This window comes from Lissotriton helveticus, chromosome 9, assembly GCF_964261635.1.
Source record: "Lissotriton helveticus chromosome 9, aLisHel1.1, whole genome shotgun sequence".
Classification (NCBI taxonomy): Eukaryota; Metazoa; Chordata; class Amphibia; order Caudata; family Salamandridae; genus Lissotriton; species Lissotriton helveticus.
This window is the reverse complement of record NC_136070.1, coordinates 1,289,038,402-1,289,064,916: the sequence shown is the minus strand read 5'-3', so window position 1 is coordinate 1,289,064,916 and position 26,515 is coordinate 1,289,038,402. Positions and strand designations below refer to the sequence as shown.

At 52.4% G+C, this 26,515-nt stretch overlaps 1 protein-coding gene across 5 annotated transcripts in view; it reads left to right on the top strand.

The window, feature by feature from the left end:
- GLT8D1 (glycosyltransferase 8 domain containing 1) overlaps positions 1–26,515 on the top strand; it is a 60,728-nt gene that overhangs the window by 11,320 nt on the left and 22,893 nt on the right. For all 5 annotated transcript variants that reach the window (XM_078661912.1, XM_078661909.1, XM_078661910.1 and 2 more), the window contains exons 4-8: positions 952–1,168; positions 12,666–12,783; positions 14,606–14,690; positions 18,409–18,521; positions 25,010–25,176. In XM_078661912.1, the coding sequence (XP_078518038.1) occupies positions 952–1,168; positions 12,666–12,783; positions 14,606–14,690; positions 18,409–18,521; positions 25,010–25,176 (700 nt within the window). The remainder of the gene's footprint in view (positions 1–951; positions 1,169–12,665; positions 12,784–14,605; positions 14,691–18,408; positions 18,522–25,009; positions 25,177–26,515) is intronic.

The following is a 26,515-nucleotide window of genomic DNA, read 5'->3' as shown; positions in this document are numbered from 1 at the left end:
CCCAGGTCAACTAAGTCAGAAAACCAGCAAAACACCAGGCAAAAAGTTGGGGGCAACCATAGTCAGGAATCAACCTTCCTACACATGCCATAAACAGAATCTACACAAAAACCATGATCCAGTATCATGCACCCCGGTACAAAGTACAGAAACTAGAAACAACTTTATTCATGCGCAGCGCATACATGCAGACAAACAGAACATTATTCACCTTGTCCATTTAGAATACTAGTTCATTTGATCTAATTATATTTGCTCTGAATTCAAATATGTTATCCTTATTAAGAACAGTATTACAAGAATAGAAAGTTATCCCATAGTTTTGAAAGCTGCATGAATTCCTTTTTCAAATTTAGCTTTTCCTCAGTTACAATTACTGAGAACTCAAGAGAACTATGAGGAGCGGAGAAGAAAATTTGGTGGATGAGAAAGGTGTAAAACCCCCACATGTTGCTAAGTCGGAGAAGAAAAAAGAATTCTAGGATCTTGTTGACAACGAAGAAAGACTGAGAGTAGAGAAGCAAGGATTTTGAGATGTATGTGTAGAACATCAGATTAGCTGCCCATAAGGTAAAGTTTTACATCCTGACGGGCCTCCGGCCACAGGCCAGGAATGGGCTGAGTTTTCCCTCAACCTAGACATTCATTTGACTCAATCACTTATCTGCCTGAACTCAGTCTCAGCCCTGCAGAAAGAATGATCTTGTGAGCGGAGTTGGGCCCCAGCCGACTGAGTGGCTTGGTTGTCCTTTGTCCTCCTAGTGTTACTGTTAGCCTGTTGGCAGGCGCCACAGGAGATTGAGTGAGAGGCAGGTAAGATGTGCTCTGTGTCAAGACGGCGACCAGATTCTGCAGGTGCTCTTACCAGTTTGTGGTGCAAACACAATCTGTATGTTGTTGATGTCACTGTCCCTTGCCATGTGATGAAGCACTGAAATATTTCTTCTCTAGATTCAGGCTCCTTGGGGATACAACGCATAGATTTTTTGCCTGAGGCACCAGACAGCATGCCCGAGGAGCGCAGTGGCAAAGAGATTCCAGTGGTGATTACAGCAGTCGAGGAGCGGCTCGGTGGTGTGATTGCTGCCATGAATAGCATTTCTACCAACACAAAATCCAATGTTGTCTTCTACATCGTCACCATGAACGACACAGTCGACCACCTGAGGTAAGGAACAAGCAAACGCTGTTCATAAAGTTCAACGTAGTAAATAATGCTGACTTTCACTTTTTAATAACATAATTCTAAATCAGATTACCTTTTTGTGGAGAGAACATGTTGATTGAATGTGACATTTGTATTTGCATAAACGGTGGGAAGGTGGGTCAGCTAGGGTCCCCGCTTGTGAAAATGTTGGTGCGCCCTCTGCAAAGAAGACAGAAAATGAACAAACACTCTAGTTCACACTCTGTTCGCTCCACCAGCCATCCTGGTGAGCTGTCTCTTTCTGTCATCGTGAAGCTCCTGTTGCTGTTTCAAAAGAGGACTCTGAATCCGGGGCACCGGGATCTCAGGAGGCGGATACTGCAAGCACTCACTCAACTGTGACAGTGCTTTTCTTTTTGACTTTGAGTTTCGGGGATAGCGAGCGAGGTTGAATAGTCAGCCCTTTCTCCCATGAAAGTGATGATATTTCTATTACAGTTTCGTTCCTTAGACACGACGCCTGAGTGCGAATGTTGGTGCCGGGCTGTTCCTGGTCTTGACCACATTCTGTCACTGGGTTGGTGGGTGATGTGACGATGTTTGCAGGCAGGGCGCAGCTCTGTACAGTGTGTCCTTTGAACGATGAAACTTCATGCTTGAGACTGGTCACTTCGGCCTGCCAGGACGAGTCAAGAGCATGGAGGTCCTTGGGCCGCAGAAGGGGTTGAACCGGTCTCTTGGGGAGGAAGAGCCCCCAGCGTCCTCATCTTCAACCTCCAGCGTCCTCATCTTCAACCTCCAGCGTCCACATCTTCAACCTCCAGCGTCCGCATCTTCAACCTCCAGCGTCCTCATCTTCAACCTCCAGCAGTCCGCATCTTCAACCTCCAGCGTCCTCATCTTCAACCTCCAGCGTCCTCATCTTCAACCTCCAGCGTCCGCATCTTCAACCTCCAGCAGTCCGCATCTTCAACCTCCAGCAGTCCGCATCTTCAACCTCCAGCAGTCCGCATCTTCAACCTCCAGCAGTCCGCATCTTCAACCTCCAGCGTCCTCATCTTCAACCTCCAGCAGTCCGCATCTTCAACCTCCAGCAGTCTGCATCTTCAACCTCCAGCGTCCTTGTTAGAAAGGCGATTCCAGGGGAGACAGAAGATGTCTGACTGCTGCCCCGAAAGCTACCTTTCCGTATGGAATTAGCAGAGCGCCGTCGAGAGGCCTCCTTGGCGAGGCTCCTATCCTACTATCGTAACAGCCGGGCAATCACACCACCACAGAGGGACACCACACAAGAGTAGGTTTAAGAGTCTTTATATAAAGAATAAAGGCAAGATTCTGCAGCAATATTTACAGGGGGATCGTGAGATCCCAATCAAAGTCTCAATGTCCGGGGAAGGGGGTAGCGGGGCAGTCTTGGTACCAACTGGTCCTAGGAAACCCTGCGCACAGCTCTCAATCCTCGAGCTGGGGGGTGCCGGGGGCCGCGACTGCGTCAGCAGGGCTCCGAAGGTGGTTCAGCTTGGTAGAGCCGCGACAGCGTCAGCAGGGCTCGGCGGATGGTTCAGCTTGGTAGAGCCGCGACAGCGTCAGCAGGGCTCGGCGGATGATTCAACTTGGTAGAGCCGCGACAGCGTCAGCAGGGCTCGGCGGATGGTTCAGCTTGGTAGAGCCGCGACAGCGTCAGCAGGGCTCGGCGGATGGTTCAGCTTGGTAGAGCCGCGACAGCGTCAGCAGGGCTCAGAGGTTCCAGGTTCCAGAGTTCTTATCAGAATCAGCCGCGACGAGGTCAGCAGGGCTTCGACTCCTAGATACAACTGCCTTCCTGATCCCGGGCTGGCCCAGATATAGGACTGGAGTCCTTTGATGTCCGGACCCTCGCGCCTGGGGGTCAGAGTGTCCAGACACCCAGCAGGGGGGTGGAGCCAGCGCCCAGGGAGGCCGGAGGGCGATCGATACCAGGCGTCCGGGGACGGCTGGAGGGCCATCGAAACTCTTCTCCTCCGGGGTCCGTCAAGTGGCCACTTTACCACCTGGGTTGATCTTGGTGCCATGATGTCGGGGCTTCGCTGCGGCCGGGGTCGGGCCGAGGCCACGTGCTCGGGACGTGATGGGCCCAAGATGGAGTCGGGCCTGAGAGGGTGGCCCGGGGTGGTGACCGGACCTGCAGAGTTGGGGCAAGCCGGGTTCGCCGGGTTCCAGAGGGGGAGAGCCGGGGTTTGCCAAGGGCGGCTCTCGTCGAGAGTTCGTTGAGGGTGGTGTCCGGAGGGGTGACAGCGGGTCGATGGAGGGCCGATGTCGTCCAGGGTCCGCCATGCGGTAGGGGTAGGACCACGCCACGAGGCCGGGTCCAACACACGTCCCCTCCAGCTGAAGGCGGGGAGAGTCACCCATCTTCTTGGGGATTCTCCTCGTCGAGGCGGAAAAACCGGGACAGGCCGTCAGCGTTGGCGTGGTCGTTGCCAGGGCGATGTTCCACAGTGAAGTCCATCCCCTGCAGGGAGATGGACCATCACAGCAGCTTCGGGTTCTCGCCACGCATCTGCATCAGCCACCGCAGGGGCCGGTGGTCGGTCTGGACCCGGAAGTGGGTGCCGAAGAGGTAGGGCCGGAGTTTCTTGAGGGCCCACACGACGGCGAAGGCTTCTCTTTCTATGGTGCTCCATCGTTGTTCTCGAGCCAGCAGCCGCCGGCTGATGAAGGCCACAGGTTGGTCAACCCCCTCGGGGTTGACTTGCGACAGGACCGCCCCGATGCCGTGCTCCGAGGCATCGGTTTGGACCACAAACTCTCGGCTGTAGTCGGAGGCCTGGAGCACAGGGGCGGTGCACATGGCAGTCTTTAGAGTCTCGAAGGCCGCTTGGCACTCGGGGGTCCAGTGCACCTTCTGTGGTAGTCTTTTGGAGGTCAGTTCAGTGAGGGGCCCCACAATGCTCCCGTAGTCCTTTATGAAGCGCCGATAATATCCAGTGAGCCCCAGGAAGGCTCGGACTGCTGTCTGGGTGACCGGGGGCTCCCAGGCCACGATGGCGTCAATTTTTGGTTGGAGGGGAGCCACCTGGCCGCTCCCCACTTGGTGCCCCAGATAGGTCACGGACCCTTGGCCCATCTGGCACTTGCTTGCTTTCACTGTTAGTCCGGCCCGCTGGAGGGCCGTCAGGACCTCCCAGAGGTGTCTCAAGTGTTCGTTCCAGTGGAGGCTGTACACCGCAATATCGTCCAGGTATGCGGCACTGAACTCTTCTAACCCCGGCGTTTTTTCATGCCGAAGGGCATCACCTTGAATTGGAAGTGGCCATCGGAGGTCGAGAAGGTGGATCGTTCTTGGGCCCCGGGGGTGAGGTCGATCTGCCAATATCCGGCCGTGAGGTCGAAGGTGCTGAGGTATCTGGCGGCCCCCAAGCGATGGATCAGTTCATCCGCCCGGGGGATGGGGTGGGCGTCGGTCCTGGTAACGACATTCAGTCCCCGGTAGTCGACACAAAACCGGAGCTCTGGAGGGGCGTCGGGGGCGGCGATTTTAGGGACCAGGACAACTGGACTGGCCCAGGGACTGTCTGAGGGCTCGACCACTCCCAGGGCTAGCATCTTGGCAACTTCGGACTGGATGCAGGCCCGGACCCGGTCGGGAACTCGGTAGGCCCGGTGTCGCACGGGCGGGCTGTCCCCGGTGTCGACATCGTGGACACACCACTGGGTGACCCCAGGAGTGAGCGAAAACAGGTCCGCAAACTGCCCCAACAGCTCGTGGCAGTCCTGGCGCTGTTCCTGGGTCAGGGCGGAGGATAGGGGAACTCCCTCGACGGAGCCATCTTTCTCAGAGTACTTCAGTAGGTCAGGCAGGGGCTCAGAGTCGTCTTCGGCCCCATCATCCATAGCTAGCAGCAGGCTCAGCTCCGTGCGGGCAAAGTGAGGCTTGAGCCGGTTGGCGTGCAGGACCCGGAGGGGGTTCCTGGGGGACTCCATGTCCACCAGATAGGTGACGGGGCTCTTGCGCTCCACCACTTTGAAGGGCCCCATCCATTTGTCCTGGAGGGCACAGGGTTCGACCGGGGACATGACCCAGACTTGTTGGCCCGGCTCGAACTTGATGGACGAGGCGTTCTGGTCATACCAGCGTTTCATCTCCTCCTGACTGGCCTCCAGATTGGCTTCGGCAAGTTCCCGGAACTTCCGAGTCTGGTTCCGGAGAGTCAGGAGGTACCGGTAGACATCTGGCGGGGCATCTCGGACTGTATTCTCCCAGCCTTCTTTGACCAGGCTGAGGGGACCTCGGACAGGGTGTCCATACAATAGTTCAAAGGGGCTGAACCCCAGGGACTTCTGAGGTACCTCCCGATAGGCAAACAGGAGGCATGGTAGTAGGACGTCCCATTTGCGGCGTAGGGGTTCTTCGAGGCCCTTGATCATCCCCTTGAGTGTTCTGTTAAACCGCTCCACAAGTCCATTCCCTTGGGGGTGATACGGGGTGGTGAACTTATATGTGACCCCGCATTGTTGCCACAGGGACCGCATATACTTTGATATAAAGTTGGTGCCCCGATCACTCACGACCTCTCGGGGGAATCCCACTCGGGAGAAGATCCCCATTAGCGCTCGGCCCACCACGGGGGCCGTTATGGTCCGGAGGGGGATGGCTTCTGGGTAGCGGGTGGCGTGGTCCACCAGGACGAGGATGAAGCGGTGTCCTTGTGAGGTGCGGGGGTCCAGGGGCCCCACGATATCGATCCCCACTCGCTCGAAGGGGGTTGTCACCACGGGAAAGGGTTGGAGCGGGGCCTTGGCTTTTCCCCCGCTCTTCCCGCTGGCTTGACAGGTCGGACAGGTCCTGCAGTGATTGCTCACATCGCTGCGCATCTTGGGCCAGTAGAAGTGGGTCACCAGGCGGCTGTAAGTTTTGTCCTGCCCCAGGTGCCCGGCGAGGGGCACGTCGTGTGCCAGGTTTAAGAGGAAGTCTCTGAATCGTAGGGGGACCACCAACACTCGGCTGGCCCCCAGTTCAGCAATTTTCTGTTCACTGTATAGGAGGTCGTGGTCCCAGTAGACCCAGTGGGACCCCATCGTGTCCCCGGCGGCTTGAGCTGCGGCTTGCTGCCGGGTCCCCTCGAGGGAGGGGCAGGTCTTCTGTTCCTGCCTGAATTGTTCTCGGGTGGGACCACCTTCCTGGCGACATTGGCTTAGTTCCGGGATGTCGCCGAGTTCGGCGATGTCTTCGCGGCTGGGCCCTGGTGGCCCGGGCTCAAGGCCGGTTTCTTCATCGATGGCGGGTGGCGGAGGCGCGGGCCATTCCTGTTCTTCGGTCGGGGCGGCCTCCGCCGGCGCCGGGGCCCGAACTGCCATGGATCGGGTTGTCACGCAAACCCACTCGGGTAGTCCCAGCATCCCCAGATGCTCTCTCCGCTCGACTTGGGCCCAGGGGGAACTCTCGAGATCGTTTCCGAGGAGGCAGTCCACGGGGGCGTCGTCCCGGACGGTTACCTTTAGCATGCCCGACACCCCTCCCCACTCGAAGGGGATGCGGGCCATCTGGCACAGGGTCTCGGAATTGTCGGCGGCCAGCACGGGGCACAGCACATTCGGTAGGATCTGTTCGGGGGTCACCAGGTGGCAGCGGACGGCTGTCACACTGGCTCCAGTGTCACGGAGTGCTTCGGTCTGGCGCCCATTAATGTTGACCCACTGACGGTACTTTTGGGTGTTGCTCGGGAGTGGAGCCCGGAGAATCATGTCTCTCCCGCCCAGACAGGCTAGGGCCATGGCGGCTGGCTCCCACTCGGTCTGGTCCTCGTTGTAGACCTCTTCTTCTTCCTCGCCGCCTTCCCCCAGGGCAGCTGCAGCGATCTGGCGGGTCGGAGGTCCGGCAACGCCGGTGCGCTGGTTCATTGGGCACTGGGGGTCACTGGCGAAGTGACCTGGCCGCTGGCATCTGTGGCAGGTAAAGTTTGGGCGGGGCCCCGGTCGTGCTGAGGGGGGCCCTCTGTGGGTCAGGGACGGTGAAGTGTTGTTCTGGGGCGACCCCCGGGGTGGACTCCGGGGCGGCGCCGGCGAGAAGTCTCGGCTCCGGTTCTGGCCTCCTCCGCCGCCTCGCTGGCGGGGGTGCCCTTGCGTGTTCCGTCCGGATTCTCCTATCGGGGTCCGGGGGACCCGGGTGCTCACCCATCGATCGGCCTCGACGGCGAGTTTCCGTGGCTCGGTCAGCTTGCTGTCGAGTAGATGCTGTCTGAGCTCGACAAAGCAGTTGTTGGAGAGGTGCTCCCATACGATGAGGTCGAACAGCTGTTCGTAGGTGGTCACTTTGCTGCCCTTTATCCACCCTTCTAGCGCTCGGCTATAAAAGTTCACGTACTCCACCCATGTAGTACCAGGGATCTTTTTACAGTCTCTGAATCTTTGCCGGTACATCTCAGGGGTGAGTCCATACCGGGTGAGCAGGGCGTCCTTTATGTGATCATAGGAGGACATCACGTCGTCGGCCAGGTCCAGCAGGGTGTCTCTTCCTTCGCTGACGAATCTCCCCCATAGACCGGCACCCCAATCTTTTCGGGGTATGCGGTGCGCGGCCATGGCGACTTCGTAGGCCTTAAACCATTGCTGGATGTCGTCATTTTTGTAGTACTCCTTGACGACATCCTTGGGGATGTGGACCTTTGGGTCGGCAGGAGGCGGGGGGTTGCGGAGCACCGCGGCGCCAGCTTCTTCGCTCTTGGCCTTGATCTCCAGCTCTTTGATGCCACGCTCGTGTTCGAACGTGAGTTTCTTTTCTTCTAGTTCGCTCTGTCTCCGTCTTTCCTCCAGGTCTCCTTGCAGCCGTAGTTGCTCAAGGGCGATTTTCTTTTCTGCTAGCTGGAGTTCTCCGTCCAGCCGGAGTCGGGCGAGCTCCAACTCGTGGAGCCGGCTTCTCTCTCGTTCTCGGGCATCTTCGTGGGAGAGGCCCGGATCTCTGTTGGCGTTTCTTTCCTCTACGGGGGCTGCTGAGGTCCCCTGGTGCACGTCTGGGACTGGTTCACCTCCGGTCGGGGGTGGTGTCTCTCGGGTCTCCACCCAGGTTTGCAGCGCTTCTTTAAAATCTTCTTTTGTACTTAGTCCGGTGGTAGCGATACCTAAGTTTTTGCAGAACTGTTTGAGTTCTTTATGTGTGTACTCCTCCAGTAGTTCCTTCTGGAACTCTGCGGTCGTTCCGGCTTCTTTATCGCTCATGGTTGCTGTGGTCTCTGTTAGTAGTGGTCGAGTTGCTCGCTGTACGATATGCGTCAGCTCGGATCCCGTCACCTGCCACCAATGTTAGAAAGGCGATTCCAGGGGAGACAGAAGATGTCTGACTGCCGCCCCGAAAGCTACCTTTCCGTATGGAATTGGCCGAGCGCCGTCGAGAGGCCTCCTTGGCGAGGCTCCTCTCCTACTATCGTAACAGCCGGGCAATCACACCACCACAGAGGGACACCACACAAGAGTAGGTTTAAGAGTCTTTATATAAAGAATAAAGGCAAGATTCTGCAGCAATATGTACAGGGGGATCGTGAGATCCCAATCAAAGTCTCAATGTCCGGGGAAGGGGGTAGCGGGGCAGTCTTGGTACCAACTGGTCCTAGGAAACCCTGCGCACAGCTCTCAATCCTCGAGCTGGGGGGGTGCCGGGAGCCGCGACAGCGTCAGCAGGGCTCCGAAGGTGGTTCACTTGGTAGAGCCGCGACAGCGTCAGCAGGGCTCGGCGGATGGTTCAGCTTGGTAGAGCCGCGACAGCGTCAGCAGGGCTCGGCGGATGGTTCAGCTTGGTAGAGCCGCGACAGCGTCAGCAGGACTCGGCGGATGATTCAGCTTGGTAGAGCCGCGACAGCGTCAGCAGGGCTCGGCGGATGGTTCAGCTTGGTAGAGCCGCGACAGCGTCAACAGGGCTCGGCGGATGGTTCAGCTTGGTAGAGCCGCGACAGCGTCAGCAGGGCTCAGAGGTTCCAGGTTCCAGAGTTCTTATCAGAATCAGCCGCGACGAGGTCAGCAGGGCTTCGACTCCTAGATACAACTGCCTTCCTGATCCCGGGCTGGCCCAGATATAGGACTGGAGTCCTTTGATGTCCGGACCCTCGCGCCTGGGGGTCAGAGGGACCGGGATGAAGGTGTCCAGACACCCAGCAGGGGGGTGGAGCCAGCGCCCAGGGAGGCCGGAGGGCGATCGATACCAGGCGTCCGGGGACGGCTGGAGGGTCATCGAAACTCTTCTCCTCCGGGGTCCGTCAAGTGGCCACTTTACCACCTGGGTTGATCTTGGTGCCATGATGTCGGGGCTTCGCTGGGGCCGGGGTCGGGCTGAGGCCACGTGCTCAGGACGTGATGGGCCCAAGATGGAGTCGGGCCTGAGAGGGTGGCCCGAGGTGGTGACCGGACCTGCAGAGTTGGGGCGAGCCGGGTTCGCCGGGTTCCAGAGGGGGAGAGCCGGGGTTTGCCAAGGGCGGCTCTCGTCGAGAGTTCGTTGAGGGTGGTGTCCGGAGGGGTGACAGCGGGTCGATGGAGGGCCGATGTCGTCCAGGGTCCGCCATGCGGAAGGGGTAGGACCACGCCACGAGGCCGGGTCCAACAGTCCTCATCTTAAACCTCCAGCGTCCGCATCTTCAACCTCCAGCAGTCCGCATCTTCAACCTCCAGCGTCCTCATCTTCAACCTCGAGCAGTCCGCATCTTCAACCTCCAGCGTCCTCATCTTCAACCTCCAGCGTCCTCATCTTCAACCTCCAGCAGTCCGCATCTTCAACCTCCAGCGTCCTCATCTTCAACCTCCAGCGTCCGCATCTTCAATCTCCAGCGTCCTCATCTTCAACCTCCATCAGTCCGCATCTTCAACCTCCAGCGTACGCATCTTCAACCTCCATCAGTCCGCATCTTCAACCTCCATCAGTCCGCATCTTCAACCTCCATCAGTCCGCATCTTCAACCTCCATCAGTCCGCATCTTCAACCTCCATCAGTCCGCATATTCAACCTCCATCAGTCCGCATCTTCAACCTCCATCAGTCCGCATCTTCAACCTCCAGCGTCCGGATCTTCAACCTCCAGCAGTCCGGATCTTCAACCTCCAGCAGTCCGGATCTTCAACCTCCAGCAGTCCGGATCTTCAACCTCCAGCAGTCCGGATCTTCAACCTCCAGCAGTCCGGATCTTCAACCTCCAGCAGTCCGGATCTTCAACCTCCAGCAGTCCGCATCTTCAACCTCCATCGTCCGCATCTTCAACCTCCAGCGTCCGCATCTTCAACCTCCAGCAGTCCGCATCTTCAACCTCCAGCGTCCTCATCTTCAACCTCCAGCAGTCCGCATCTTCAACCTCCAGCAGTCCGCATCTTCAACCTCCAGCGTCCGCATCTTCAACCTCCAGCGTCCGCATCTTCAACCTCCAGCGTCCGCATCTTCAACCTCCAGCAGTCCGCATCTTCAACCTCCAGCGTCCTCATCTTCAACCTCCAGCGTCCGCATCTTCAACCTCCAGCGTCCTCATCTTCAACCTCCAGCGTCCGCATCTTCAACCTCCAGCAGTCCGCATCTTCAACCTCCAGCGTCCTCATCTTCAACCTCCAGCGTCCTCATCTTCAACCTCCAGCGTCCGCATCTTCAACCTCCAGCGTCCTCATCTTCAACCTCCAGCGTCCTCATCTTCAACCTCCAGCAGTCCGCATCTTCAACCTCCAGCAGCCCGCATCTTCAACCTCCAGCGTCCGCATCTTCAACCTCCAGCGTCCGCATCTTCAACCTCCGTGCACTGCAGAGGCTTCTTGAACACCCTCTCCCCATTAGCGGGTGGGTTTAAAGTGTGTTGGTCCTTTCTCAGGGAGAAATGGAAAGGCTGTAGAGAGGGAAACTCAACAATCCTGATCCTGGGTCCAGCTAGGCAGCTGCAACAACCTCTGATCTTCTGCAGCTCCGATGAGGCAAATGTTCTCATCCCAGCACGTGGAGCACCACTTCCTGTTGTTCTGGGATGAATAAGGTGGCTTACCAACCAGTGAACGGCCTTCTCCTTCAGCTCCTGGGAGTAGCTGGTCTTTTCTTCACTCTGCAGTACGGTCCCTACTCTTTCAGGCGACTCAGCAAAACATCCCGGTCCAGTCCTTTGCTCTACTGGTTTCACAGCTCCTAGAATCCAAAAGGTGCTCTGGATACCTGGCACGCAGGGCTTCAGGTGCACCCGGTGCCATGCCCACTGTCCCCTCTATTTAAAAGTTATTGTTATGCACTTGGAGGAATACAATCCATGCCCCGTGTGCCCGGCCGTAGGTGTGGTTCAGTCCCATGGAAAGCATAATGGGTACTTGTTGATCACCGCCATCCCTTAAAGACACTGGGTTTGTATATCTGCCCCAGACTCTCCTGCAGCCAATCAGTGACTGATGCTAGCCTCAGCTTTTCACTCCCGATCTGGGTGTAGGACGCTGGGGATGGGCGAGCGGCCACTCTGCTTGTTTAAAGTATTTTTGCAATGGCTACACCCGTGGCCACAGTCCTTTTGACATGTTTTCATTTGTTTGGCTAAAGGCTGACCCGCTATAACTGGTTCAGTGACTGCAGTAGCTAGCCCGAGGAAGCATTCTACAAACTTTGTGCTACATTCATGCAGCCGTCCACCCGTACTGGATCATCACATACCTCATGTAGCCGAGTTCTCTCATAAGCACCTCTTACAGTCGGAGGAAGGGCCCAGTCCCATCACCCACCGCAGAGGTTTATTCACCACGGGGGGCCAGTAGTCGATCTCCTCAGCTTTTGATGCAGCTAGAAAGCCTGGGCCTGGCATGAGTCCTGTCTTCGCTAACACGTGGGGATGGTAGACGTCTGCATTAATAGGAGCTCCAGCCTGGGTGAAACCGTACACTTCTTTAGAGTGTAGAACTTTGCTGAGGAGCAACATTTAATTCATGAAGAGCGTCTTTTTACCATCCCTGTAATTTCTTTGCTGAACTCCTTCCTTGCAGACTACACATCCCGCCTGCTCTGCGTCCCCCTGTTGCCTGTCTGCCCCTGGATTCCCGGTCATCTGTGTCCTCCGTTGCTCAGATAAATCACCCATAATCTATCATCCCTCTGACCACCCCACTGATCGCCCTGGACAGTAAAGCTCACTGCCGGGTGCGATTCTTCCGGCGAGCATAATTCATTTAAGCCTCCCAGTTCACATTTTCTCAGGCTGTGTATCTTTTATCATGAGCTCAGGGCAACGTGGACTTGATTTCGAGGATGGCCAACCCGCTCCCGCCTTTGACGATTCCTCTCTGTAGCTACGTATAAAGTTATTTGTCTCAAAACCACCTCCACAATTTTGGTGCTCTAAAAGTGCTTTTGTCGCTCTCATTTCACAAGCAGAAAATTATCTGTTGGTTTTTGTGAATAAATGTAGGCAGGGAGACTGCTCATTGAGCTGTCTAAACCCTGTCTATAGTTATTCGTTTATGAGATAATTTGACATCCAGTCTGTGTGACGACTTCACTGTTGTTAACTCCATGTTGTTTCATCAAAAAATATAACTGTTTTCTTTTCTTTTAGGTTGTGGCTAAAGAACACGGAGCTGAAAGCATTAAAATATAAAATTTTAGATTTTGATCCTCGTGTTTTGGAGGGGAAGATTCGGGTAGATCCTGACCAGCCAGAGCCCATAAAACCGGTAAGTGCTGAAACTCTACTGCTGCTGTCTGGATCAATGAACTCGAAGGGTTCTGCACTCTACCAGCGCTGTCTGTATCAAGAACTCGAAGGGTTCTGCACTCTACCAGCGCTGTCTGTATCATGAACTCGAAGGGTTCTGCACTCTACCAGCGCTGTCTGTATCATGAACTCGTAGGGTCTGCACTCTACCAGCGCTGTCTGTATCATGAACTCGAAGGGTTCTGCACTCTACCAGCGCTGTCTGTATCATGAACGCGAAGGGTTCTGCACTCTACCAGCGCTGTCTATCATAAACACAAAGGGGTCTGCAGTCTGCTGGTGATGTATGTATTGTGAACAAACAGGTTCTGAACTCTGCTGGTGCTGTCTGTGTTGTGAACAAATAGGTTCTGAACTCTGCTGGTGCTGTCTGTGTTATGAACACAAAGGGGTCTGCACTCTGCTGGTGCTGTCTGTGTTATGAACACAAAGGGGTCTGCACTCTGCTGGTGCTGTCTGTATCATAAGCACAAAGCGGTCTGCACTCTGCTGGTGCTGTCTGTATCATAAGCACAAAGGGGTCTGCACTCTGCTGGTGCTGTCTGTATCATAAGCACAAAGTGGTCTGCACTCTGCTGGTGCTGTCTGTATCATGCACACAAAGGGGTCTGCATCATGAACTCGAAGGGTCTGCACTTTACCAGCGCTGTCTGTATCATGAACATAAAGTGTTTGCACTCTGCCGGTGCTGTCTGTATCATGAACTTGAAGGGTTCAACACTCTGCTGATGCTGTCTGTATGGCGAACAAAACGGGTCTGCACTCTGCTGGTGCTGTCTGTATCATGAACACAAAGAGCTCCTGAGCTCTGCAAGTGCTGTCTGTGTTATGAACAGAAAGGGGTCTGCACTCTGCTAGTGCTGTCTGTATCATGAACACAAAGGGTTCGTCACTCTGCTAGTGCTGTCTGTATCATAAACACCAAGAGCTCCTGGGCTCTGCTAGTGCTGTCTGTATCATGAACACCAAGAGCTCCTGAGCTCTGCAAGTGCTGTCTGTATCATAAACACCAAGAGCTCCTGAGCTCTGCAAGTGCTGTCTGTATCATAAACACCAAGAGCTCCTGAGCTCTGCAAGTGCTGTCTGTATCATAAACACCAAGAGCTCCTGAGCTCTGCAAGTGCTGTCTGTATCATAAACACCAAGAGCTCCTGAGCTCTGCAAGTGCTGTCTGTATCATGAAGACAGAGGGTTCTTCACTCTGCTAGTGCTGTCTGTATCATGAACACCAAGAGCTCCTGAGCTCTGCAAGTGCTGTCTGTGTTGTGAACACAAAGACAATGAGTTCTGGTGACTCCTAGATCATGAACATTGTCGTTCACATTTTTGAGGTAAAGGTGCATCATTCTTGAATCACCCTTTTTTTGAGACATTAAGATTATTTTTAACTCTCCAGAAAGCCAGTTGCTACTCTCCGACATCATCAGGCGGGCCAGAACTGCATATATTTTCAGACCAATTACCCATCCGTAAAGTAATCCACTACATTTGCTTACCGTGTCCCCTCCTCCACAGACCACTGTTCCGCCTCTTTGGTGGTTTAGGGTTTGAGAGGTAGAGAGTGGTCTGGTGGGACTGTTCTTGTGACGTCCATGGCGTATCCCATGGACAGATGCGTGATCCTCATTGTCCGCCTGCTGCTGATGCTCTGTACTTTGTGTCTGTGGTCCAGCTCTCTGCAGTGGTCTTCATGCAATGCTTGCGCTTCTGTAGGCCTGTGCGGTTTGTGTTGTGTTAACTAATGTCGTATTCATTTCTCTGTTCCGGGTCTGTCCTCCCAGCTGACGTTCGCAAGGTACTACCTGCCGTACATGGTCCCCGATGCCGAGAGGGCAATCTACATGGACGACGATGTCATCGTGCAAGGTGAGCGTCACTCCCCGTGTCACACTGGTGTCTTACTCCGTGTGGGCTCACAGACTTGCACGCTTACACTCAAGTGAAAATAGGGACTGATTCTGGTTGTGACGGTTTGAGAAGAGCTTTGGTGAAGCCGAGATAAGATGTTGGAGGAGGGGACGGATCGCTCAGGATCTACTGGGATTTTTACAAAAGTTTGGTCTGGGGCCTGACATTGAGTGTTTCCCAGGTGGCACAAATTATTTTAGCTTTAATCCTGTAATAGTTCATGCAAAGTCAGTTTCATCTTTGTTTTGTAGTTTAATTTTGTGAAAGAACTTCTAAAATTAGATAAAAAACATTCTACAGATTTGTTGCTAAGTGCATGTCTGTGCAAATGTAATGCTCATTTCAACTGAGTGCGTGTTGTCTGTGTTGCTTGAGTGTGAATTTACCTTGAAAAAAATAAGAGATATGAGGCGTTTGACTAAACAGGAGGAGCTTGTTTGATTAAACGCAGCGGCCGAGGGAACAGGCGACAGAGTCCAGGTCCGTAGACTGTCTCAAAGTTCATTGGTTTTGGCCATCATTTTATACATTTCCCAAAGTGTCATCAAGCAATTTGTACATTCTTTTAGAACAGGAAACTGGGCCTTGGCAGGGTGCCATAAATCTGGCCATTTGATAAGAAGTGCAGGTGGGTCTCGACCATGCTTGGATACAATTTGGGGCCTGTGGGCATGTGTCAAGATGTCCGACATGGGGAGCGCATGATCACTGTGCGTAGTGTACATGCGGAGTTCTGATTGACTGAGTGTTCCTAACTTAGTGTGGCATCTGACTTTATGGTGTGTTAGGAACGCGCACCCCTCCGGCCAAATGTGTTTTATTGGGGCTAGTCTCCTAAGACTTGTGGTGTCGCTGCCTATCTGCGGGATCGATCTGGGTTTCCTGTTCGCACGTTTGTCTAAGGGTTACGTGTCACCGCAACTGTGATCTGTTAACAGTTGTTTTGGACCTGGGCCGCAGGGCCTGCCTGACCACGTATTTTTGACTTGGGTTTCATGGTGAGGTCATATCGGTTGGATTAGACTACAGCGATGCGGGTTTGTTGTTATACGTACATGTATCCTGGTATACAGCAACATCTTATTTTTCACTATTAACATCTGTAATGGCAGTATTTTACCAAACCATGTACACTCCATGTTACCACACCCTACTCTGCAGCACCCCACACTCCTCCACTCTGCTTCGCTGCACTCTACTCTGCTACACTTTACACTACTCCACTCCACCTTGCTTCACTGCACTCTACTCTGCTACACTTTACACTACTCCACTCCACCTTGCTTCACTGCACTCTGCACTGCAACACTCCACTCTATGCCACTTCACACGACGTTTCTCTACTCTACACCACTCCACTCTACTCTGTGCCAATGCTCTCTGCCCCACAATACTCTACTTTGCAAAGCTGCACTCTACAACACTGCACTCTACATCACTGCACGCTACTCTGAAGCAGTCTAATCTACGCCACTGCACTCTACATGCTCTATTCAACTCTATGCCAATACACTCTACACCGCTGCATTCTAATCTGCAACACTGCAGTCTCTGCCACTCTACTCTGCACCACTCTACTTTATGCCAGTACACTCTACCCCACTCTTCTATGCTTTACTGCACTCTTCACCTCTGCACTTCTGTACTTAACACTGCTGTATGCCACAGCACCCCACTAACTTTTATCCTTGCTGAACAGCAGCCATGCTGGTGTACAACATGGCTAACACACATTGGCAAAGCCAATGGCTCTTGCATAGGTGAGAATTATTGGCTTTGCCAATGCTTGTTTTAAATGGATCTGCTTTTCTCGCTCCCTTGCACCCAGAGACTGCATGAAAGGGATCGCCCACCGGGGGACACAATATCTCCAGTGTAGGCCACTGGGTGAAGAGTAGATGAGATAGGACCACGCGTCGGCTGTACTGTGCCGGCAGCTGCCATGAGCACAGAGAGTGACAACCTCACCCATGAGCACAGAGAGAGTGACAGCCTCACCCGTGAGAACAGAGAGAGTGACAGCCTCACCCGTGAGCACAGAGAGAGTGACAGCCTCACCCGTGAGAACAGAGAGAGTGACAGCCTCACCCGTGAGAACAGAGAGAGTGACAGCCTCACCCGTGAGAACAGAGAGAGTGACAGCCTCACCCGTGAGAACAGAGAGAGTGACAGCCTCACCCGTGAGAACAGAGAGAGTGACAGCCTCACCCGTGAGCACAGAGAGAGTGACAGCCTCATCCGTGAGCACAGAGACTGACAGCCTCATCCATGAGCACAGAGAGAGTGACAGCCTCATCTGTGAGCACAGAGAGAGTGACAGCCTCACCCGTGAGCACAGAGAGAGTGACAGCCTCACCCGTGAGCACAGAGAGTGACAGCCTCACCCGTGAGCACAGAGAGAGTGACAGCCTCACCCGTGAGCACAGAGAGAGTGACAGCCTCACCCGTGAGCACAGAGAGAGTGACAGCCTCACCCGTGAGCACAGAGAGAGTGACAGCCTCACCCGTGAGCACAGAGAGAGTGACAACCTCATCCTTGAGCACAGAGAGAGTGACAGCCTCATCCTTGAGCACAGAGAGAGTGACAGCCTCATCCGTGAGCACAGAGAGAGTGACAGACTCATCCGTGAGCACAGAGAGAGTGACAGCCTCATCCGTAAGCACAGAGAGAGTGACAGCCTCATCCGTGAGCACAGAGAGAGTGACAGCCTCATCCGTGAGCACAGAGAGAGTGACAGACTCATCCGTGAGCACAGAGAGAGTGACAGCCTCATCCGTGAGCACAGAGAGAGCGACAGCCTCATCCGTGAGCACAGAGAGAGCGACAGCCTCATCCGTAAGCACAGAGAGAGTGACAGCCTCATCCGTGAGCACAGAGAGAGTGACAGCCTCATCCGTGAGCACAGAGAGAGTGACAGCCTCATCCGTGAGCACAGAGAGAGTGACAGCCTCATCCTTGAGCACAGAGAGAGTGACAGCCTCATCCGTGAGCACAGAGAGAGTGACAGCCTCATCCTTGAGCACAGAGAGTTACAGCCTCATCCTTGAGCACAGAGAGAGTGACAGCCTCATCCTTGAGCACAGAGAGAGTGACAGCCTCATCCGTGAGCACAGAGAGAGTGACAGCCTCATCCGTGAGCACAACGAGAGTGACACCCTTATCCGTGAGCACAACGAGAGTGACAGCCTCACCCGTGAGCACAGAGAGAGTGACAGCCTCACCCGTGAGCACAGAGAGAGTGACAGCCTCCCCCGTGAGCACAGAGAGAGTGACAGCCTCATCCGTGAGCACAGAGAGAGTGACAGCCTCACCCATGAGCACAGAGAGAGTGACAGCCTCACCCGTGAGCACAGAGAGAGTGACAGCCTCATCCGTGAGCACAGAGAGAGTGACAGCCTCACCCATGAGCACAGAGAGAGTGACAGCCTCATCCGTGAGCACAGAGAGAGTGACAGCCTCACCCGTGAGCACAGAGAGAGTGACAGCCTCATCCGTGAGCACAGAGAGAGTGACAGCCTCATCCGTGAGCACAGAGAGAGTGACAGCCTCACCCATGAGCACAGAGAGAGTGACAGTCTCATCCATGAGCACAGAGAGTGACAGCCTCATCCTTCAGACTTGACCCTCGCTTCCACTGAGTTGTGCTCATGTACATTTTCTTTTACCTTTCTGCAGATGACATCCTTGAACTGTACGACACGCCGCTGAAACCCGGACATGCTGCAGCTTTTTCTGAAGACTGTGACTCTGTTGCTTCCAAGTTCCTTGTACGAGGAGCAGGAAACCAGGTATGTTGTGCAGGAATATTCCGTGTTGAATTGATAAGCTGTGGTTTTACACACACCAAGACCATGCTCACGTCAGTCTTATGAAGAGGGTCTTGTGGACCAGAGCAGGTGTCTCTGGAGGCCTTAGGACTACAGAGAAGAGGCCAGCAGCTTCGAATATCTGCATACCTCAGCGTTCAGGTTTATTTGAACTTTTATCTTGACATTGGCCTTGGCTCGATTTTCACATTTTGTGGCGGGTCACATGCCACATTTTGGCATGTTTGTTACAATGACTCTGGGGTCATGGTTAAAGCATCTCAACATTGGGGAGTAGCGTGTTCCTTTGCACGTATGTTATCTTGCTTTTTCCTCTTTGACCATTTATCGTGTTTGCAAGGGCAGCGGGTTCGGTAGAGTTATTTGGATGGCGAAGAGGCGACGTTTGACTTGGCACAGTGGAAACCCTTCTATTCTGCCTGTCAAGGGTGGGAGCTTCATTCTGTGGGGGTGGGAGGTCTCTAAAGCTTTAGCCCGGCATGGTTATGTAGGTGGCACTGTGACACGCCAGCGGCTGTGAGACCCCCTCAGTTTCCTGGTTTAGTAGGTGAGAGTTTGAGAGGCCAGTGATTGTGTGGCCTTCTAGAGGTGTGTTTAAATGGGCACCAATCTTAGCAAAGCTTGTTTGTTTGGTTTTCACTCCTTACCAGAGGTCTGAAGTGTTGGTACTAGATGTTTAGGTCACACTCACTGACCACATTTCACCTCTCATAGCCTTGATGTTTCCGCAGGAAGTTCTTGGATTTGTTATTCATGTGAATGAACCGTGGGGGAGCAAGGCTGGGGCAGCCTGGTATCAGGTGATTGCAAAGCAACTCACCATTCTTGCTGCACAGGAGAAAGTGAAATTGAAGGTCAGAAACTTCCCTTTTCAGCTCATCTGCTCAGCAGTCTTCCGCCATCATCCACTTACTGCCCTTTACCCACCATTTTACCCAGTCACACCCCATCATGCGCTCTGAAGTGCCCTTTTCCTCGACACAGTTGAAGTGCCCACATGCAGGTTCATGGTTATGTGTGCAGTGGTCCTGCTGTGAGCTCTTTGAATGATCTGTTCAGAGAGAACTTTGACCTGTTTCTGTTAAAGATGATGGACCCCTTCTGAGACACTGTGCAGTATCAGAAGAATACGAGTGCATGAATCGGGAGCACTGCTCTGGTCTCCTAGTAGAACCTCGCTGCACCTCCCGCTCCACAGCGGGAGAGTATCTTCTGGTTCCTTCTTCATAAACACAGACGCCCAGCTTCTGTTCATCCGGTGATACAAAGGTGTTTTCTTATGAGGACATACTGTGGCTATAGTGATAAGTTTGTACCTGGCCATGTACCTCTTTTTTCGCATGGCCTTGTATGTTGTGCCGTCACCTCTGGAGCCATTACTGAGGCCCACCTGCCCCACCTGCAGTGTTGACTCTAGAACCTTGTTCCAGCAGCAGCAGGTTCTGCTCTGCAGGGGACACTGCATCTTAGGATCAGTCTTCATGACCTTTGTACCACTTTAGAATTTAGTTCAGGGCGCAAAACAAGTCCATATTCACTAAATCCTGTTCTTGACCAAGACAACTCAATATGGAAGTGACTAGTGTGGTAAGAATCGCACTGAGGAATTCCATACACACTGCCTCTAGTGGTGCCCAGGTCTCTATTGGTTGTACTTATGCACACTGTACCCAGGCTTTATGCTTTTCAGTGTTTGAAGGGGCCCACATGCACTATATGTGTGACGCTTCCACATCAGGACTTCATGTCTTCATGAGTCCTGTACTCCTACAGTGTCAAGGTCCATTCTTAGACGGTGTAAGTGCAGTGCTGCCATTAGGAGTACATGGTGCTGGCAGTTTGTCATTAAGAACTCCACAGCACCATAATGGCCACACTGGACACTGGGAAGTTTGGTATCAAACGTTTCAGCACATTAAACCCACACTGATGCCAGTGTGGGATTTAATAAAAATACACACAGAAGGGCATCCTAGAGATGCTCCCTGAAAACTAACCAACCACTACTGGCCAGGCTGAGCGGCTGCTTCCAGCTGCCACCACCAGACATGTTTCTGGACCCCTGGGTTGGGAGCCTGCTGCTCTCGGGGGCCTGAAACAAAGCACATCCTGGGACGAGGTGCCAAGCCTCCTCCCCAGGATGGGCAGGGTTAACGAAGGGGAAGCTTCAAAGGCTTTCCGCCTTTGTGAGCTTCCCCAGGCCACTTGCTGCTCTCAGAAACTGGTCCCTACTGGTTCTGACCCCCACTTTGGGTGGGAGAACCGGCGGGAAAAATAAGTGAGGAAGAGAGGTGTGCCCAGCTCTTCCAACTCCACTCCTCAGGTGGGGGAGGCAAGGTGAAGCAAAAACTCTCAGTCCCCGACATCGTCCAGATGGGGGACTGTAAGACACTGGCTCTATATACACTACACCAAAATGAGGTATAGTGTGCATAGAGTCCAAGTGTCCCCAGATGTGGGCAGAGGCTAAAGTTAGATAGAACCTTACTCTCTAAAGTGGTAGCTTGATCGAGCAGTCAGGCAGTATCAGAGGACAGTGTAAAGCATGTGTTGTACACACTCAGCAAATTAATTCACACACTCAAAGACTGAACTTCAGACCAATTGTTTTTGTATAAAACAATTATTTTAGTTATTTTATTTTCTAGAACCAAGCGACCCTGGCACAGGAACATCGAATAGATAATTTCTTACCTGTCGCTCAAACTCAGGGAGTCTATGCCAGAGCAATAAAGGAATACCTCCAACCTGCTACCTTCAGAAAACTACTCAAGACCTGGCTTTTTAGCCAACTCTTCTCCTTAGCCATATCCGACACACGAGATTAGTGTCTGGATGCCCTGCTGGGTATCAGTTTGCATGTTATTGCTAACTTACACTTACAATAGGTCTGTGCTTTTGTTATGGTGACAAGCCGATGATAAATGTCAGAGGTCTGGCAGGTTCATTGTGAAAAGTGATTTCCGGTGGCAGAGGTCAGATCTGCCTATCCTGTCTGTTTCTGAAACACGTATGTTGAAGCCAATGAGACTTGAAGGGTGCATTGAATTTACACTGTGCTAAAAACCTGCAGTGACATTAATGTTTTGAACGCCAAACCAGAGAAGTTCTCCAGTTATAGTTGGCAGCGCTAATAATGACTTGCAGCACCACCGTGCACTGCTTCTGACTTCACATATTACTTCACTAATGACACGTTCCATGACCTCATTTATGACATCACTGATGACATCTCAAGTTCCATAATTGAGGACTCCACTGATTGCATCATCCAAGCTTCTTTTGTACACATTGCTCTGTAAACGACAGTGGCATTAGGGCTATGAGAGAGAGTGCAAAATAGCTCAGAATAATATGAAGCGTTGTTACTGCCATCACAGACGCAACTCTCTTGAGTGCAGCAAACATGTGTTATGTGCAACGCAGACCCTACACCATACACTTCATGGGTAACCCAGTTCATGTTGACCATGAACCACATATGAACGGGCAACCCGTCCTGCACACGGTGTTCAGTCTGTGTACAGCTGTTCAGGGAAAACCAAGTTCTTCCAGATACTGAAGTCCTGTTTCAGAACTGATGCCCTACTACGGATAGTCTTTACTTGTATCAAACCCCTGACAGTCACTGAACCTACATTGAGAAATGAAGTGCCTACATTGAGAAAAGTGGGTGCCTTAAACAGTGTTTGCTCTATGGAGAGAGTTTACTCTCTATCACACTGTCCCCCTCTGCTCCCAGGAGCCTTACATACCGAGCTTCCCATTTTTTTTTTGTTGCAGTTTTATATAGCACGAACTTGAACCGAACCGAATCAGTTATCAGAGCGCTTTACATAGCACCAGTTACATTACATGAGGACACACTTTCATTTTTGGCACGGGGAGATTAAGTGATTTGCCCAGAATCACAGGGGTTTTTTGGCATCGTTACCGAGACTCGAACCAAGTTTCCGAGGTCGAGCGCCTTAGCCATTAGGCCAACCCCTCTCCCATTGGGAGCTCCCGGACGTCCCCGGTGCAGCCTGTTTCTAGGTGGCCACCCTCTTTGCCTACAGTGTACCTCGCAAGGCTACCAACCCCTCCAGCTCCTCTGCACCTGTACACTCCAGGGCAGGTAAGCTCAAACTGGCGGTGGTACTTTGGACCTTGGTACCCTAGCACCTCAACTCCTACAGGGGACCCCAGATTACAATTGCAAGTACCTGTACTCAGTATATGCCTTTTTCTCCATAGAAAAGCATTACCGCATAAAAACGCATCTGTGCTAACATTTTACTTACTGTAAAAAGTGATATTTCAAAAAGTACTTACCCAATTAAGAAAGTCATGGTGTTAAAATATATATACAAACATACTTGTTATTTTTATAAATTGGTCTCCAGTTTAATTTATTGACCCTGCGTGTGTTCAACAGATGCATTAACACTCCCCTCTGATAAGCCTAAACTGCTCGCCCACTCTACCACAAAAGACTGCCTTTGGGATTATTAATTTAATCCCTGTAAACAATAATGGTCTTCTGGACTTTCTACATAGTGTACCTCATTTTGATACTGTACGTAAAAAGCCAGCTTCCTACAGACGTTTAATCGTTGGCCCCGTCTTTCATCTACCATGAAGGCAGACTATTGGTCCAGTCATACACGGGAGTGGGCCTATTTGAAGGCCGAACCCACGCCCTTTGAGGGGGATCTCTTCACAGATTGTGTAAAATGAATTGTGAGCCTGGGGCATTTCCTCTCCTAAACCATAATTTTGAACACTCGTGTTTGTTTATTAGGCGCAGTGACTTGTGGCCCACTCGCTTACCACACACATCTGCCTCAAACGATAAGCAGAAGACTTCGGAAAGCATTAAGTATCGATGCTCTTTTACCTCCATGAGTGCCCCACCTCGATTGGGAGGGGTGACTTCATCACAGTAAATATTATTGAACTCGGCGCAGAGTACTTTGCTGCTGGAATCTTCCTTTGAGGCGGGATAAGACTTTGGCATAGATGCATCAAGCTAAACTAGTCGATAAATGAGACGCACTCAAGAAGATACTGGAGATGAATTTAGAAAAATAACATTGATTTTTATATATTCTACGTTCTGTGAACACTTTGTCCCTCCACACATAAATGTAGATTTCTGTGCCTTAAAGAGGAAACAAAGAGGCGGAGGAGTGGTAACCCGTGTCAAATACAAGTGAATACGTTAAAAAAATAATTAACTATGCTGTTTCTTGGATACTAGTATTTGTATCAGATTTAGTGAACTGGAAGTTAGCTTTGTGTTTACAGTTTATTTTTCGTAGTGCAGCTTTTCTGGTCTTGAACTCTGAATGGGTTGGTTTTATTTATACCTATAAGACGGCTGCTGTTGCTGGCCTTTCTTTATGGACCAATCCCTGTTCTGTAGTATATGGTATGATGATGCAGGACGACACTATGGAACGTGTACTGTACCTGCCCTGATCCCCTGGACTTGTGGAAAAATATTTATGTCAATCTTTCATTGAACACAAAATTAGATCAGTCAGAGAAGCTATGAACGTCTGCCTCTCACTTTAGCCCAACCGTTATGTCCGCAGTCTGGTGAAATACCTCGACTCAGCCTAACTAAGGCTCGTCTCTCGACTCACATCCGCACCGTAACCAGGTGCTTCGCTGCAGCAACAGGCGAAGATCAGCTGAAGCTAGCGTCCGGGGACTCTGGGTTAGAGTTGATTCATCGGTCGTTGAGCAGGTTCTTGACAATCTGTAAATCAAATGATTGTTAACCTAGTATATATTGTACTTGGTTGATTTTAACACAATAAATTTTACACTCAGAAACTTGAGCAAGAGCCCCAAGGCATGGGCGGGCGTCATTGGCCGAAGAGCGGCTTTCTTGTTTGAGGAGCCAGGAGTCAGGGTGAGGGTTTCCACTGGTCTGTAATCCTGAGCGATCTTCTAACCAGTCGTATCCTCGGCATCTGTTAATGGTGTTGGTTCTTTTCAAGTGACACTTGCAACTCTGGTCTACAAATCCCAGAACACACTTGGTTGTAAAATGGAACGGTGTCCTCATGGCTGGTATTTAGGTGGCAACTCTCTTCAACGCACGTGCTCCCCTAAGGTCCCTAGGACCTGCCCCTCCGCACTGTCAGCTGAGGCGCAGAGTTTGAAGGGCCCTAGAAGCAATCCCTAGCGTGTTTTGATCTCAACCTTTTTAAATCCAACATCTCAAGAATCCAGTTAAGCATTGAAGGTTTGCAGGAGCTGTAGAAAGTGAAACTCTTTATGCTTGTTGTTGACCTGCCCGCTCTAACCCTGATTCTCAGTTGTGTAATGAATAAAAAGGTGTCCGGTTTCTGCCCAGTGGTGTTGGTCAGTGGAGGCGACGCGCCTTTATTTGAGCTTCATCTGATAGGTCGAGCTCGCACTCCCTTGTAAACTCTGTGTCTCTTCTCCACCCACAGCTAAATTACATCGGATTCCTTGATTTCAAGAAGGAGACCGTCCGGAAGCTGGGCCTGAAAGCGAGTGCCTGCTCCTTCAACCCCGGGGTCATTGTGGCCAATCTGACCGAGTGGAGGCGCCAGAACATCACCGGCCAGCTGGAGAAGTGGATGGAGCTCAACACAGAGTAAGTGAAGTGGCAGCTTCTCTCAGTAGCTTTGCACCGTGGAACTGCTCAGGGGGTAGAGTCCTGGGTCTCTGCTGTGACTATTGCTTCTCAGCAGCTTTGCACCCTGGAACTGCTCAGGGCGTAGAGTCCTGGGTCTCTGCTGTGACTATTGCTTTTCAGCAGCTTTGCACCGTGGAACTGCTCAGGGCGTAGAGTCCTGAGGCTCTGCTGTGACTATTGCTTCTCAGCAGCTCTGCACCGTGGAACTGCTCAGGGCGTAGAGTCCTGAGGCTCTGCTGTGACTATTGTTTCTCAGCAGCTTTGCACCCTGGAACTGCTCAGGGCGTAGAGTCCTGAGTCTCTGCTGTGACTATTGCTTCTCAGCAGCTTTGCACCCTGGAACTGCTCAGGGCGTAGAGTCCTGAGGCTCTGCTGTGACTATTGCTTCTCAGCAGCTTTGCACCCTGGAACTGCTCAGGGCGCAGAGTCCTGAGTCTCTGCTGTGACTATTGCTTCTCCCAGCAGTTCTGTGCCCTGTCATCCTCTGGGCTTTCAGAGATAGATTCTATCAGTATTAACCTATCTCTGAACGTGCCAGGCATTCAGCGTCTTTTCTGTGACAATAGCTTTCCTCGGCAGCGATGCATCCTTCTTCTGTTGAGTGCTCCGGGTCTGGGATGTGACAATAGTGTCTGATAGTATCTCCCCACAGTCTCACTGTGCTGGTACCTTCACTGTGTCTCTGCCCCTGCATCCTGAAGGCCGCGCTTGATTTGTAAAAGCATAGGTGCCAGGGCGCTAGTCAGGAGGCCACCGCAGCTTGCCCCGTCTATTGCCCCCGCCAGCGCTAGTGCAACATAACTACTGTCCGTCACACTGTTGCAAGTGTGACAATTCATATTATTCCAGGCCCCAAAGCTATAAGAATGGCTTGGTTGGCAGGTGTCAGTCATTGTTAATGTATATTAAATTAATAAACAGCAGTTGTTGTGCTCGTACCTAAATTAGGTTGACAGCGCCGCCATGTGGCAGACTGTCATAAGCGCCAGTGTTCACAATTACGCGCCGGTGCCGAGTATCAGAAACCATGGGCGCAAATTAAGCACTGCCTGAAGCGACCTTCTAAAAGGCACACTTTCTCTCAGTACATTTTGAGTGTCTCTTCTCCCAGAGCCTTGTTGAAAGAAAAGCGTAACGGCCCCAGGGTACATAGTTGTCGTTAAGCGACCTCTTTTAGGGTGGTAACCTCCAGTTTTAATTTTTTTGGGGGCCTCCCCTGCTGGTAATCTTGAAATCTAACACTGGGATACTGCTATCCACTCCCCAGTGTATGTGCTCTGACCCCAAGACGTGTCAC